At 52.0% G+C, this 12,041-nt stretch overlaps 2 protein-coding genes across 2 annotated transcripts in view; both read left to right on the top strand.

The window, feature by feature from the left end:
- The first annotated feature begins 300 nt into the window (after positions 1 to 300).
- BCAS2 (BCAS2 pre-mRNA processing factor) lies at positions 301 to 3,596 on the top strand. The gene is made up of 7 exons (XM_054087369.1): positions 301 to 459; positions 529 to 621; positions 925 to 995; positions 1,071 to 1,232; positions 1,739 to 1,789; positions 2,645 to 2,725; positions 3,203 to 3,596. The coding sequence occupies exons 1-7, from the start codon at positions 367 to 369 to the stop codon at positions 3,330 to 3,332; spliced, it is 681 nt and encodes a 226-aa protein (XP_053943344.1). The 5' UTR covers positions 301 to 366; the 3' UTR covers positions 3,333 to 3,596.
- Positions 3,597 to 4,400: 804 nt separating this feature from the next.
- Positions 4,401 to 12,041, top strand: part of TRIM33 (tripartite motif containing 33) — a 28,464-nt gene continuing 20,823 nt past the window's right edge. The window contains exon 1 of the mRNA XM_054087358.1: positions 4,401 to 4,827. Coding sequence (XP_053943333.1) covers positions 4,401 to 4,827 — 427 coding nt within the window. The remainder of the gene's footprint in view (positions 4,828 to 12,041) is intronic.

Here is a 12,041-nt window from a genome sequence, read left to right as displayed (position 1 = left end):
GTGCTGTTTCGGTCGGAGGGGCCGTGATCGGGGGGACGGGAGAGGGGCGGGGCCTCTGCTGAGCGGGGGCGTAGGCTCGATGGGGGCGTGGCCGCGTGTGAAGGGCGGGGTTTTTGTGGAGGGGCATGGCCTTTTGCGTGGTCCTAGGCGGGAGGGGTGTGGCCTCGGCGACAGCTTTGGACGAGGGGGCGTGGCTTCAGTGAGGGGCGGTACAGGGAGAGGGCGTGGTCTAAGCGGGGAGGTGCTAGAGAGGCGTGGCCCCAGCGAAGGGCGGTACGGGAGGGGGCGTGGCTTCAGCGAGGGGTGACGGGGGCGTGGCCTGGCGCATGCGCGCGGCGGCGGCCCTGGCGGTCGGGTGTTCGCGCCATGGCGGGCCCGGGCCTGGTGGCCGGTGAGGTGGTGGTGGACGCGCTGCCCTATTTCGACCAGGGCTACGAGGCGCCGGGAGTGCGGGAGGCGGTGAGTGCGGGGCGGGGCGGGGCCCGCGGGCCCGGCCGGCCGCCCCGGCTGACGCTCGCGGTGCGCTAGGCCGCGGCGCTAGTGGAGGAGGAGACGCGGCGGTACCGGCCCACCAAGAACTACCTGAGCTACCTCCCCGCGCACGACTGCAGCTCCTTCGAGGTCAGGCGGGACCCCCGGGCCGGGCCCCCTTGCTTCTCCCGACCCTGGACTGGGCCCCTCCGGTTCCCTGTCCCCCGGGCCAGTTCCTCCCCGGGTCGGTCCCCTCTGGTTCTGCCTCTCCCGCACCCTCACTCCCCGACCACGCGTCGATCCCGCCTTGTTCCGCCCCCCCAACCTCAGGCCGGTGCCCCCCGGCGGCCCCCTCTGGCTCTCCCCCCCGTTCCCTCCCCCTGGCCAGCCCTCCCCGTACCCGTTGCCCCCTCGTCCCGGTCCCCCCCAGCCTCACCGCTGCCCCCGCCACAGACCGAGATCATGCGGAACGAGTTTGAGCGCCTGGCAGCGCGGCAGCCCCTGGAGCTGCTGAGCATGAAGAGGTGAGCAGAGCCCCCTCGAGCCAAGCCGGACCCCCACTGCGGCCCGAGCCCTTCCTCAGGTGGTGGCCGTTGCAGGTACGAGCTGCCAGCCCCTTCCTCTGGGCAGAAGAATGACATCACGGCCTGGCAGGAGTGTGTGAACAACTCCATGGCGCAACTGGAGCACCAGGCTGTCCGTATCGAGAACCTGGAGCTGATGTCGCAGCATGGCTGTAACGCCTGGAAGGTCTACAACGAGTAAGGGGTTTGTCTGCAGTCAAACCTGGCCCGGGTTCTGGCTGCACGGTCTGTGTGTTCCTCCTGTGTCAGCCCTGTGAGGCTCTGTAAAGCACATCCTGGGAGAGCTGTGCGAGGAAAACGGGATGGTCTGAGAGAGGGAGCCAAGAAACAGCCTGCGTTTCAGTACATCCTGATTTTGTGACTGACTCAGAGACGTTAAAACAGTGTTCTAGTCAGAGTGGCACAAGCACAGAGCAACGAGCTTGAAGTTGAAATTTGGGCAGGTAATGGGTGTGATTTAACCATACTGTCTGATGGCAAGGGCTGACCATAGTGATTCTTGGAGGTTTATGTTTTAAAAGTGCTTCTGTTGCAGCGTTTGGGTATTTTATCCTTCCCTCGGGAGCGAAGAGCCCAGACAGCACTGAGAGCAGTGCTCCGGGGGCTGTGCTGAAGCGTCTGGTTAAGCGTCTGATCTAGCACGTGTATGTTTTCCTAACGCTTTGCTTGTATTCTGCTCTTAGACACCTGGTTCACATGATAGAACAAGCCCAGAAAGAGCTTCAGAAGTTGAGGTGGGTCTTCCTTTTTTGTGTTTTTCTACTGAAGTTGGAAAGAGAGTGGACCCTTTCCCCACTCCCAGAGCGTAAAAGGGCTCTGTACGTGTTGCTGCCGCAGTTACAGGGAAAAAAGCCCAGGAATGACAACAGACGGGAGGTGTGGCCCTGCCCTCCCCGAGACGGTGTTTTCCACCTAAGATGGGACTGTACACTAGGATACAGGCAAGAGGCAAGCTGCGTAGCAAGTATCTGCCTGTTTGGGTTAGCTAGGATTGTTGTCCCAGGCAGAATCCGTGTGACAACAGGCAGAAACAGCTCAAGCTGGGACAGCTGAAGGAACACCGCAGTGCCTGCTAAGGAGGCTAACAGAAACTGAGTGTTAGCAGCACGAGCAAAGAACTGCAGAGAGACTCACCTATCCGAAGGGTTCTGCACTTTTGAGGTTCTTCACAGAATTACTGACCTTTGTGGATGATGAACCATTTATCTCTTGCTCTTTTGGCTTTTTTTTTTTCCAGAGATACCAAAACCTTTTTTCTTTTCTGCACTTGCGCAGGTTGGAATGTTTGAGTGCTTGTAGAAAACTGGAAGTTTTTTCTTGTTTTTGTTATTACAGGTTTTTTTTCTGAGTTTTTTTTTTTGTTTTGTTTTGTTTATTTATCTTGAGGTTCTGTGTGCAGCCCTCTCTGGGATTTTTCGCTCTATATGGTGTAGTTACTGTCCTGGCTACACCACAGTGTTCTGAGAGTACTTCTAAGGATTAAGTGTGTTTTGAAATTAGCAGCAGATATTACAAATTTTCATCTATTCTATAATTACAAATTTTAAAGAAAGGAGATAAAAAAAATACATACATCTTCTTCTCCCCAGGAAAAACATTCAAGATCTGAACTGGCAGCGAAAGAACATGCAGCTCACGGCTGGGGCTAAGCTGCGAGAGATGGAGTCTACGTGAGTATCCAGGGTTTTTCTGTTACTCCTTTCATGGGTGCATCTGCTGTGTGAAATTCTCCCAGGCAGAGCGTCTGGGATCTTGCTGGACATCACCATGTGAATGCTGACGCTTTGCACAACATGTTAAAGGGTTTGTGACCCAGCTCTATGTGGTTGAGTAAATCCAGGAGCAACAGCTGTGAATAAGAGCCACGTCCACGCTGAATTGTTTCCTAAATCCTTTATCTGAATATCGGCAGTTAGTGGGCTTGGATCTAGAAAGCAAAATTGTGCTTTTTAAGGTGCGACAGGGTTAGAGACTGCTTTTTGTTGCTTTGGTGGTCGTTCACATTGTCGTTGGCTTTAGTTGGGATTTGTAGCGTCCCAAGGAAAGTGCTGCCTCGCTTCATGTCCCCGCACGTGCTCTGGGGATGTGTTTGTCGGTGACGTTTGCTTTTAACACTCGAAGCCATTTTTATTTCTCTTCCCTTGCAGGTGGGTGTCTCTTGTCAGCAAAAACTATGAGATTGAACGGACCATTGTGCAGCTGGAGAATGAAATTTCACAAATTAAACAGCAGCATGGGGAAGCAAACAAGGAGAATATCCAGCAGGACTTCCAGTGATTCATCCTTACTGGCTTGCAGCAGTGTATGCCGGAACGTGGGAACCTCCCTGCGGTTCTGTATAGTGGTGAAAAGGCATCGTCCTTGTTTCTTGTCTAGGTGGAAGCAGGGAAAGCTCCAGCTCTCCGATTCACATGGATTACGGGAGAGTTCAGCGTACTGGGAATTGTTTCACTTTTTGTATATGTAAAGTTGTAGCCCTTAAAAATCTGTTTCATTGGTTTGCATCCCCCTGTGTCTTTAATAAACGATATTTTATTTCCATGTGGTGCGTGCATCCTGTTCTGACACAGCGCCTGCGCCGGCCACCTGGGCATGGGAGGAGGCTGCCAACCGGGGTGTGGCATTCCTGGTGTGCCATTCCCAATGGGATGTGCTATTCCTGACAGGATGCAGCCTTCCTGGTGTACTGTTCCCAGTGGGATGTGACATTCTGGGTCCACTGTTCCCAGTGGGATGCGGCGTTCTGGGTGCACTGTTCCCAATGGGATGAGCTGTTCTCAGTGGGATGTGGTGCTTTTGGTGCACCATTCCTGATGGGATGAGCTGTTCCCGGTGGGATGCGGCGTTCTGTGTGCACCATTCCCAGTGGGATGCACCATTCTGGGTGCACTGTTCCTGATGGGATGCGCTGTTCGTGGTGGGATGTGGCGGTCTGTGAGCACCTTTCCTGATGGGTTGCGCTGTTCGCGGTGGGATGTAGTGTTTCTGGTGCAGCATTCCCAAGAGCTGTTCCCGGTGGGATGAGCTGTACCCGGTGGGATGCGCCGTTTCCAGGAATCGGGCCGTGCCTCCCATCGGCGCCCGCGCCTCCCCGGCCGGCGCCGTGACGTCACAACCCCGCGCCCGATGGGCGGCTCGTGCCCCTTCGCGCGCCCCGATGACGCACGGCAGCACTTACACACACCCCGCCCTCTCTGCCCGTCGATTGGCCAGTGGGGGGCGCGGGGCGGGGCCTCGGGCCGGGCGCGCGCGCGCGCGGGCGCCGTCGCGGCTGCGCGGCTCGGCCCCGCCCCCTCGTGCGCGCGCCGTGACGCGGAGCGCGGGGCCGGGTTCAAAGGAGGAAACATGGCGGAAAACAAAGGAGGCGGCGGCGGCGGGGAGGGCGCTGCCGAGCCCGCGCCGGGCGGTGGCGGCGCCCCCGAGCCCGCGGCCGCGTCCCCCTGCGCCGCCGCGGCCCCCGAAGAGCGGGAGAGCCCGGGCGCGGCGGCGGCGGCGGCGGAGCGCGGCCTCGGGGAGGCGGAGGCCGAGGCGGCGGGGCCCGGCGCGGCGGGGCCCGGCCCCAGCCCGGTGCCCCCGCTGACGCCCGCAGCGCCGGGGCCGTTCTCGCTGCTGGACACGTGCGCGGTGTGCGCGCAGAGTCTGCAGAGCCGCCGCGAGGCCGAGCCCAAGCTGCTGCCCTGCCTGCACTCCTTCTGCCGCCGCTGCCTGCCCGAGCCCGAGCGGCAGCTCAGCGTCCCGCTGCCCGGCGGCGCCAACGGCGACGTGCAGCAGGGTGAGCGGCGCGGGGAAGGGAGGGCTGCGATCGGGACCGGGGGAAGGCGGGCAAGGGGCTGCGATCGGTACCGGGAACCCGGCGGGGGAGGCTGTGACCGGTACTGACGAGCGAGGAAGGGGATGCGATCGGTACCGGCGAGCGGGAGTGGCCGGGAGTGAATGGGGAAGGTGCTGAGGTCGGTAGCCCGGTGGGAATCGAGGGTGAGCGGGGAAGACACCGGGATGAGCGAGTCCCGGGACAGCGGGCGGCCTCGGCCGTTTCCCCACGCGCTCCTACCCGCTCCTGGCACCGGGCGGGCAGTCGCTGTGGGTCTGCTTGTGCCCATCACTGCTCGGAGCCCTCCCTGTGCGGTGGCCGCTGCCCCCCAGCCCTGGCATTGCCCTCTACCCGGGTCTCTGTCCCACTCCGCGTCCTCTCGCAGCCGCTGGAACTTGGCAGTCGTTGGGATGTAACCCACATGGTGTGTTCTGTTGTGTTTTGGTTTTCAGGAGTGCTGTGGTAGAGGCTGTGAGGAGCTCTTTGACAGCTTGGTTCCACGGTGCCCCAAAAGTAGTTGTCCGTGTGATTTCTCCCTTTTGCTCTCCTAGTGCTGTCTGCTCCGCTGGCGGCAGCGGGTGGAGCGCACCTGCTTGCTGTGGGCCAAGTTAGCACCTCGCAGGGCTGAGGCACTTGAGTCTTGACACGCGCATGACTTCTCGTGTCATGGGAGAAGTGTGGGCTACTCCTTCCAGGTGTTTATTGAAATCACAGCTTTAGTTTTATTCTTTATTTCATGTGTTCAGGGGTTGAATGGAAAAGCTTCTGGAGTTTTTAATGGAGTGACTCACTTGCTGTGCTCTGCAGACCAAACTAGGGCCCTGGTAAGTGGTTTTTCAGGTCTTAACTGGGCCCTGTGGTCAAAGAGACCTTGTTTGGCAACATCTTTCTGGTTTCAGCAAGGACTAGGACCTTTCCTGTGTTGCACATCAAGGAGTTCACCTGGCTTGATGGTGCTTCTTTCACCTACACTGTTCAGAAGTCGTGTGGTCTTAGAAAGTCCATCTGTTTTAAAAAGATAATGCGTTAAATATAGTTCGTAGGTGCAGCAACTCAAGCATTCAGTTTGCCTTGTGATCCTTCTTGTTAAATTCTGGCCAAGAATGAAGCATTGACCAACCAGACAAAGATGCAGTTTGGTGGATGGCGCTTGGCAGGTTGGCAGTGGAATGGTTGAATGGCACATAGAAACGCCTGCCAGGGAATAGGTTTCAGAATGGATGCTCTCACCGGGCAGAGAAGTGCCACACTGCTTGGTTGTGCTGAGTCCTTCCCTCTTGGCATGGGTTGTGATGGTTGGGAAGTATTACTTCCACTTCTGCTTCTCTGGTCTTCTTGGCTGTGCGCAGGTGTGTGGTCATGGGGAAGAATTAATGGGAAGTGGTACCCAAACTCTGCCTGAATCAGGTTACACCAAACTGTGGGCTCTCCCTGCTGGATTATGGGCTGCGCTATTTTACAGGCATTTAAATTTTGCCTGTGATTTTTCAGTGACTCTATGTCTAGATAAGATAATTATAAGTGATGTGGAAAAGAACTGGGTTTTTCTTTTGATATTTCCTATGTTGCTTTTGTAGTTTCAGGTTTTGCTCTTTGTCAGCACTCAAAATAGCAAAGATGTGTCTTTATTGGGTAGTAACTGTGGAAGGTGGTGTGGAGCTGAGCGTGTGGTGCCTACCTACAGAGCAGGTCTCTGTGCGACAGTGCCCTTTCCTGACGAAAGCACACCACTGCTCTTGGAGAGAGAACAGTGAAGATCCTTGAGGGCTGCAGTTTGCACTCTGTATCAGCATCTCCTTTACTCTGTGTTGTGACCGGGAGGGTTGAGTTGCTTAAAGATCCGCTGTCAGAGCTGTCTTTAAAAGTGGCTTTAATACGATGATGTAAAAGTGCAGCCTAACAAAGTTTGATGGCAAAGTGCACTCTGCTAATTACTGTATGGAAAAATGTAAAAAGGAAAGTGGATTTCGAGTCGAGTCCACAGAGAGACCGGCCGTGTGGAAGAGCAAGGGAGAGCCTCCTGTTGGGTCTGAAAAGTGTTTATTTCTGAGTTGGAGATACTGCAAAACAACTTGTGATGCGCTGCCCCCGAGAGGACGGGTTGTTTTGGGATTTCACTGCCTCTTCGAGGTATTTGCAGTCTCCCTTAAGAAGATTATCTCCACAGAGAGACCACGCGGTTCTCTTGGCTCCTTGTGGATGACACAGCCTTCATTAGGCTCAAAAACTGAAAACCAGCTGCAGGATGCTTTTGGAGAGCGTGAGGGATGTGGCCGTGGCTGGCTGATGTGCCTGTATGTGCAGTTGGGGGGGACAGTGCAGTTACTACTGAGAGCTGTAACATAAACTACCGTAAAATGTTGTGATCGCTGACTTCAACTCCTGTACCCGGTGTTTGTGTTTAGAAACCGTGTATTAATCGCACCTCAAATTGCACGGTAAGTCTTCTTTATTTGCTTTGAAGGGGGACGTAGAAATGCTACGATGTTTGTGAAAGTGTGACGTGTCCCTTCAGTTGAGTTTAGTAGTAGTTACTGTATTTTCAGTCCGAACACCTGAGGATTCCGGCGTCCGACGGGCTGCTGAAGCCCTGTAAATGCGGGGGTCTGGGTTTTGGCAAGCGTTGGTGCACACGACCTGCACTCTCATTTCTTCAGCTTCCTCCTGTGCTGGTGGGTGAGGGTCATGGATATGGGCTGGATCTGGAAAATGTGCAGTTTGTTTCCTGGGCTTACTAAAAATTGTGGTCTGAAGCTTTAATTTCAGTCTAAATTAATAGTCTATTTTAAAACAGTGCTTCTAAGAACATTCTAGGCATGTGCTATCATTATAAGAATTGATGTCTGTGACTGCTATAAATTGATTTTCCTTATTAAATATGTGTTGTCAATTCAGTGTGTGATGGTTGTGATAAAAGCAAGGATTTTTTTTGGCAGAAAAAACCCAAACTCTGAATGACGAGTGGACCTTGAAAGCAGTTAAGCGCTTTTTATGTATTTATATTCTGATGGATTTCAGTCTGATTGTGTCACTCGCTTGACCTGTGTGGGTTTATTTCAGGCTCCGCTTACTGACACTAGAACAGGGGTTGGGTGTGTGGCTGTGCAGAAATAGGTATTTGGTGCCTTACGTTTCTGAGAGAAAGTAAACATTGTGCACGTGCAGTGACTGCTGTTGGTGTTCCCAGCTACGGAATGGAACCTGGCAGAGATCCATTCCTTAGAGGACTATGTGCACGCCAAGTCTGAGCCTGAAAAGGAAGCTGGAGTTACTAGATTGCACGAGTGCTGGTGAATATTTCCTGAATCGTGAAGCTTTATCATCATTATAACGGTATAATCATCTGAAAGAGTTCTGAATTTTCTTATATTCACTTCATCCTTATGTGTTGGGAGTCAGCCTGACATGTTTCAACCCAAAACTAACACGTGGGTTTAAACCAGGTGTCTGAGATGATGCTGTGCGACGGGCGAGGGAAGCAAGCAGACGACTCAGTGTGAGTGATAAAGCAAGCTTCGACTTTATTCGAAATCAACCCGGATTATATATCTTAACATACAAAAGATGCTTTGTTATGGCCTCTACATGATTAGTTACTAAAACTATCTGTCCCCTGTTGATTCATTGTTGCTATGCTGATACTTCGAGCTCTGCTTATCTTCTTGCAGTTACATTGCAGTTACAGTTGGGCTCAGTGTTCCATCCTGTTTCCTTGTGAAAGATCCGCTTGTCCCTTAGAAGTTTCTTCTTAGAGGTTCCTCCTTGCATGCTTACTGTTCTTTCAGTCCATACCCACACTCAGAGTTTAACAAAGTTTCCATTTATACAATACCTGTCTCACAAAGCTTTTCTATTGAATCATGTCCTTGCTCATGTAACCATTCCTCAATCCATTTCTCAACATTCTCATGTCCTTGTTCGCTTAACCATTCCTCAATCCATTTCCCAGCAATGCTGCTCACCCAACAGAAGGCTATTGGAGGCTGAGATGTGATTGTCAGTAGTGATGCGGTAAAGTTTTAGGCTGGTGCTAATTGCTGCCTTGTAAGTATCGACAAAATTGAAGCCATTTCTTTAAAAAGGATGTTCTTGGAGAAGCATCCCTTGCAGAGGGATCTATCTCAACCTCTTGCTCCAAGCAGGTCCGGTTTGAGGAGGTTCTTCAGGGCTGTCTCCAGTTGGGTGGTGACTGTTGACTGGGATGGCAGCTTCGCAGAGCCTCTGTTGCAGTGTTTGACCTCCTGGTTGGAGAGATGTAAAGCCTCTGAAGCGAGTTTTGCCTTGTTCCTGCTTCTATGTGTTAACGCCTGCCCTTTTACTGCATATCTCTGGGAAGACCCTGGCTCTGCCTTTGCCCTGTGGGATCCCTGCAGGCTGGGGTGAGGTCCCGTGGTGCAGGATGGATGCTCTGAGAGATCTGTCCCTCCTCGCACATTGTATGATTCAGCCCTCAGCATTGTATGATTCAGCTCTCAGCATCTCGGTCACCACTGCTGGGCTTGTCCCTGTTGTCAGTCTGTCCTGTACCGAGAAGTCCCAGACTTGGGCCCAGGATCCAGGTGAGGTCTCCCAAAGTGCTGAATGGGGAAGGATCGCTGCCCTGGACCTGCTGATGCAGCCTGGGACGCGGTGGCCTCTCTTGCTGAAGACCATGCTGTTGACTCCCGTTCAACTTCTTGTCCGTCCATAAGGTACTTTAAACATTGCATTTTAGGGTGTTAAGTAGAGGTTGAAGTTACTCTTTTATACTCAGGTTTTAAGATTTTTTGTATTCTTGACTGTCATGAAGCAAATGAAGAATTGATGAAGATTTTCGTATTACAGACCAGAGCTTATGTTAAGGGTGCTGGGTCTTGGGGAAATATGAACTTCAGTGTGCAAGCAGAGATATTTAGGAACACAAGTGTTTGGGTTCAATATCTGAATAAACTTTGAGAGAGAATTTAGATTTATAGTAGTGGCCCATTGGAAGGACTTGTTGTGGTGATCCAGTGATGGAGGGGATCCGGTAGTGAGCGGTGCTGCTGAAGGACAAAGTGCTTTTTGTAGTGTCTTATCCTTCAGTCACATGCGCAGTGTGTCTGTGGTGTGCGTGACGTACCCTCTCCCGTTTGCATCCATGATCTCGCCCTTTGTTTTGTTGCCAAAGGCTGTCTTGGAGTTAGAACTTCTGTGGCTTTACTCTCCATTCTTGCTTTTTGTTCTCTGCCAGATATAAAGAGCGTTTGGTCAGGTGGTGACGTGTTCATTTTCGGTTGACTGAAGTCAACAAGTGGATCCTTTCGTTTAGAAGCTGCTTATAAAAGTGAGGGATTTTCCTTAGCTTGTGTAATGCTTTTATCGAGTAGGCAACTGTCCGTGGCCGGTTATAACTGGGTTCCCCTTCCCTTCCTCCCACTTCCCCTTTCTCTAAGCGCAGGGCGTCAGTGCCGGAGGCTCCCAGCCGGCTTCTCTCTGGGGATGGTAAACCAGAGCTAAGAAACCAGAATGAAAGGATAGTAGGGTGTGGGCTCGGTCTAAAAATGGGTTAACTCCTACTGGCTGAGGAAACCGTGCTCATTTACAGATGGTCTCTGAAGGATCTGACAAAATCCCAGAGGGAATTCCTAGAAGTGTGGAGCAGAGAATATGATTCAGAAAATTCCAGGTTTCTCTTTGTGCAGAGGTAGCAGATATGAGTCAACCTCCAGCTGTGTAACTGGGCGGGATGCACCTTGCTTAGCAAAGGCGTGCTGGGGGCAGATCAGCCCGTTGCAACTCGCATTAAAGATGCCACAATCGGGATTCCTTAATATTGACCTGGAGAGGGTGTAGTAGCCGAAGATGTAAGGTTTCTCTAGAAACAATTTCTCTGTTTTGGTTCTGCTGGTCTGGCCAGCGTCTCTATACTGGAAGCACAGCAGATCAGGGCTTTCCTCCTCCGTCTCTGTGGCTCTCAGGTGTTTTAAAGTTTGGGAAAGTATTAGGGTGTCAGGCTGGAGAGAATTCTAAGCAGGATTGAATAATCCTCCTGTTAGAAATATCTGAAGATGAAGGTTTCATGGTTACATTAACCTGCTGGAAAAGCTGCCTGTTTGGGGGTGTAGGCCAATTGCCATCGGTGACGTCCTTACCCCGGGGAGGTTCAAATGTAAATATCTACAAGATGTCCTCATAGTTCAGAGTTACAATTCAGAAGAATACTGTTGGTGGAGCTTTAGGTGCTGGTTGGCAGCGGTAGATTAAAAGCGTCTTCCCTTTGACATCTCGGGCTCTTTGAGATGTTCAGTTGTGATTTGCTGCTGGGTTGCGTGGGGAATTTTTTTTTATAGCAGTCTTTCTGTTTTGATGAAAACAAAATTACGTTTTCTCTCTTTTACTTCAGTTTTGCGCTTTCTGACCTCCTGTGATGTCTGTGCTCTCACTTAGTGGCTTTATCTAAATCATCAGCAGTTAAAGGGATTACATAGAGCTCACCTCATTAGTGTTCTTAATAAAGTCTTTGACGAATCAGAGCGCCCAGTGTGCAGCAGGAGGGAGATGGGACTCTAGCGGTTGTGTTACTAACAATTCAACACGTGCTGTGTACTACAGATTGTGCTCCTTGCCTCTCTCTGCTCTGTCACGGCCGTGTCTTTTCATTAACGTAGTTTGGTTTATAGTGCAAATGGTGCCTTGTTGACTTGTTTTATATTAGATCAAAAGTTGGGATGTGAGTGAGTGGAAGATGTGTAGTGGCTCATGTAATATTATAAAACTGCTGTTGCAAACGACGGGCGCCGAGATGTGAAAATGAAGTGTAATGTGCAGAATGAGAGCTGTAAAGCCTCGTCTTTGCCTTGTGCTCTGCCGCGCTGTACGTCAGGCACTGGTGGCCAAGGTGGAATTGCCCACGATCTGCATCCAGCCTGCAGGCTGCCAGTTGCATCGCTCTTTTGACATAGTAAGGCTTGATTTTATTCAAGCTTTCTGTGATTTGTCTTATTTAAAACCAAACCCAAACCTGCCTCACAGGAAGCGGTTTGCATCTCTGGAATTTGACTTTGCATTGTGTAAGGATTGTCGCTATCAGGCTGCCTCTTTGTTTTTCTGCAATATTTTGTGTGAATAACCCAAGGCAGCACTGGAAATCAGGTTCGGCTGTGGTCCACTTTAGGTGGAACAGTTTTAATGGTAAATGTTTGAGATTTTTATTC

This window comes from Cuculus canorus, chromosome 24 (genome assembly GCF_017976375.1).
Source record: "Cuculus canorus isolate bCucCan1 chromosome 24, bCucCan1.pri, whole genome shotgun sequence".
NCBI lineage: Eukaryota > Metazoa > Chordata > Aves > Cuculiformes > Cuculidae > Cuculus > Cuculus canorus.
Note: the sequence above shows the minus strand (reverse complement) of the source record. Positions and strands in the feature narration are given on the sequence as shown.

Bases quoted from the DNA above. Each gene is read 5' to 3' on its own strand.
- BCAS2 (XM_054087369.1), top strand. From the start codon at position 367: ATGGCGGGCCCGGGCCTGGTGGCCGGTGAGGTGGTGGTGGACGCGCTG. The intron at 460-528 runs GTGAGTGCGGGG...GCGGTGCGCTAG, and splicing joins CGCCGGGAGTGCGGGAGGCG to GCCGCGGCGCTAGTGGAGGA. The intron at 2,726-3,202 runs GTGAGTATCCAG...CTTCCCTTGCAG, and splicing joins CTGCGAGAGATGGAGTCTAC to GTGGGTGTCTCTTGTCAGCA.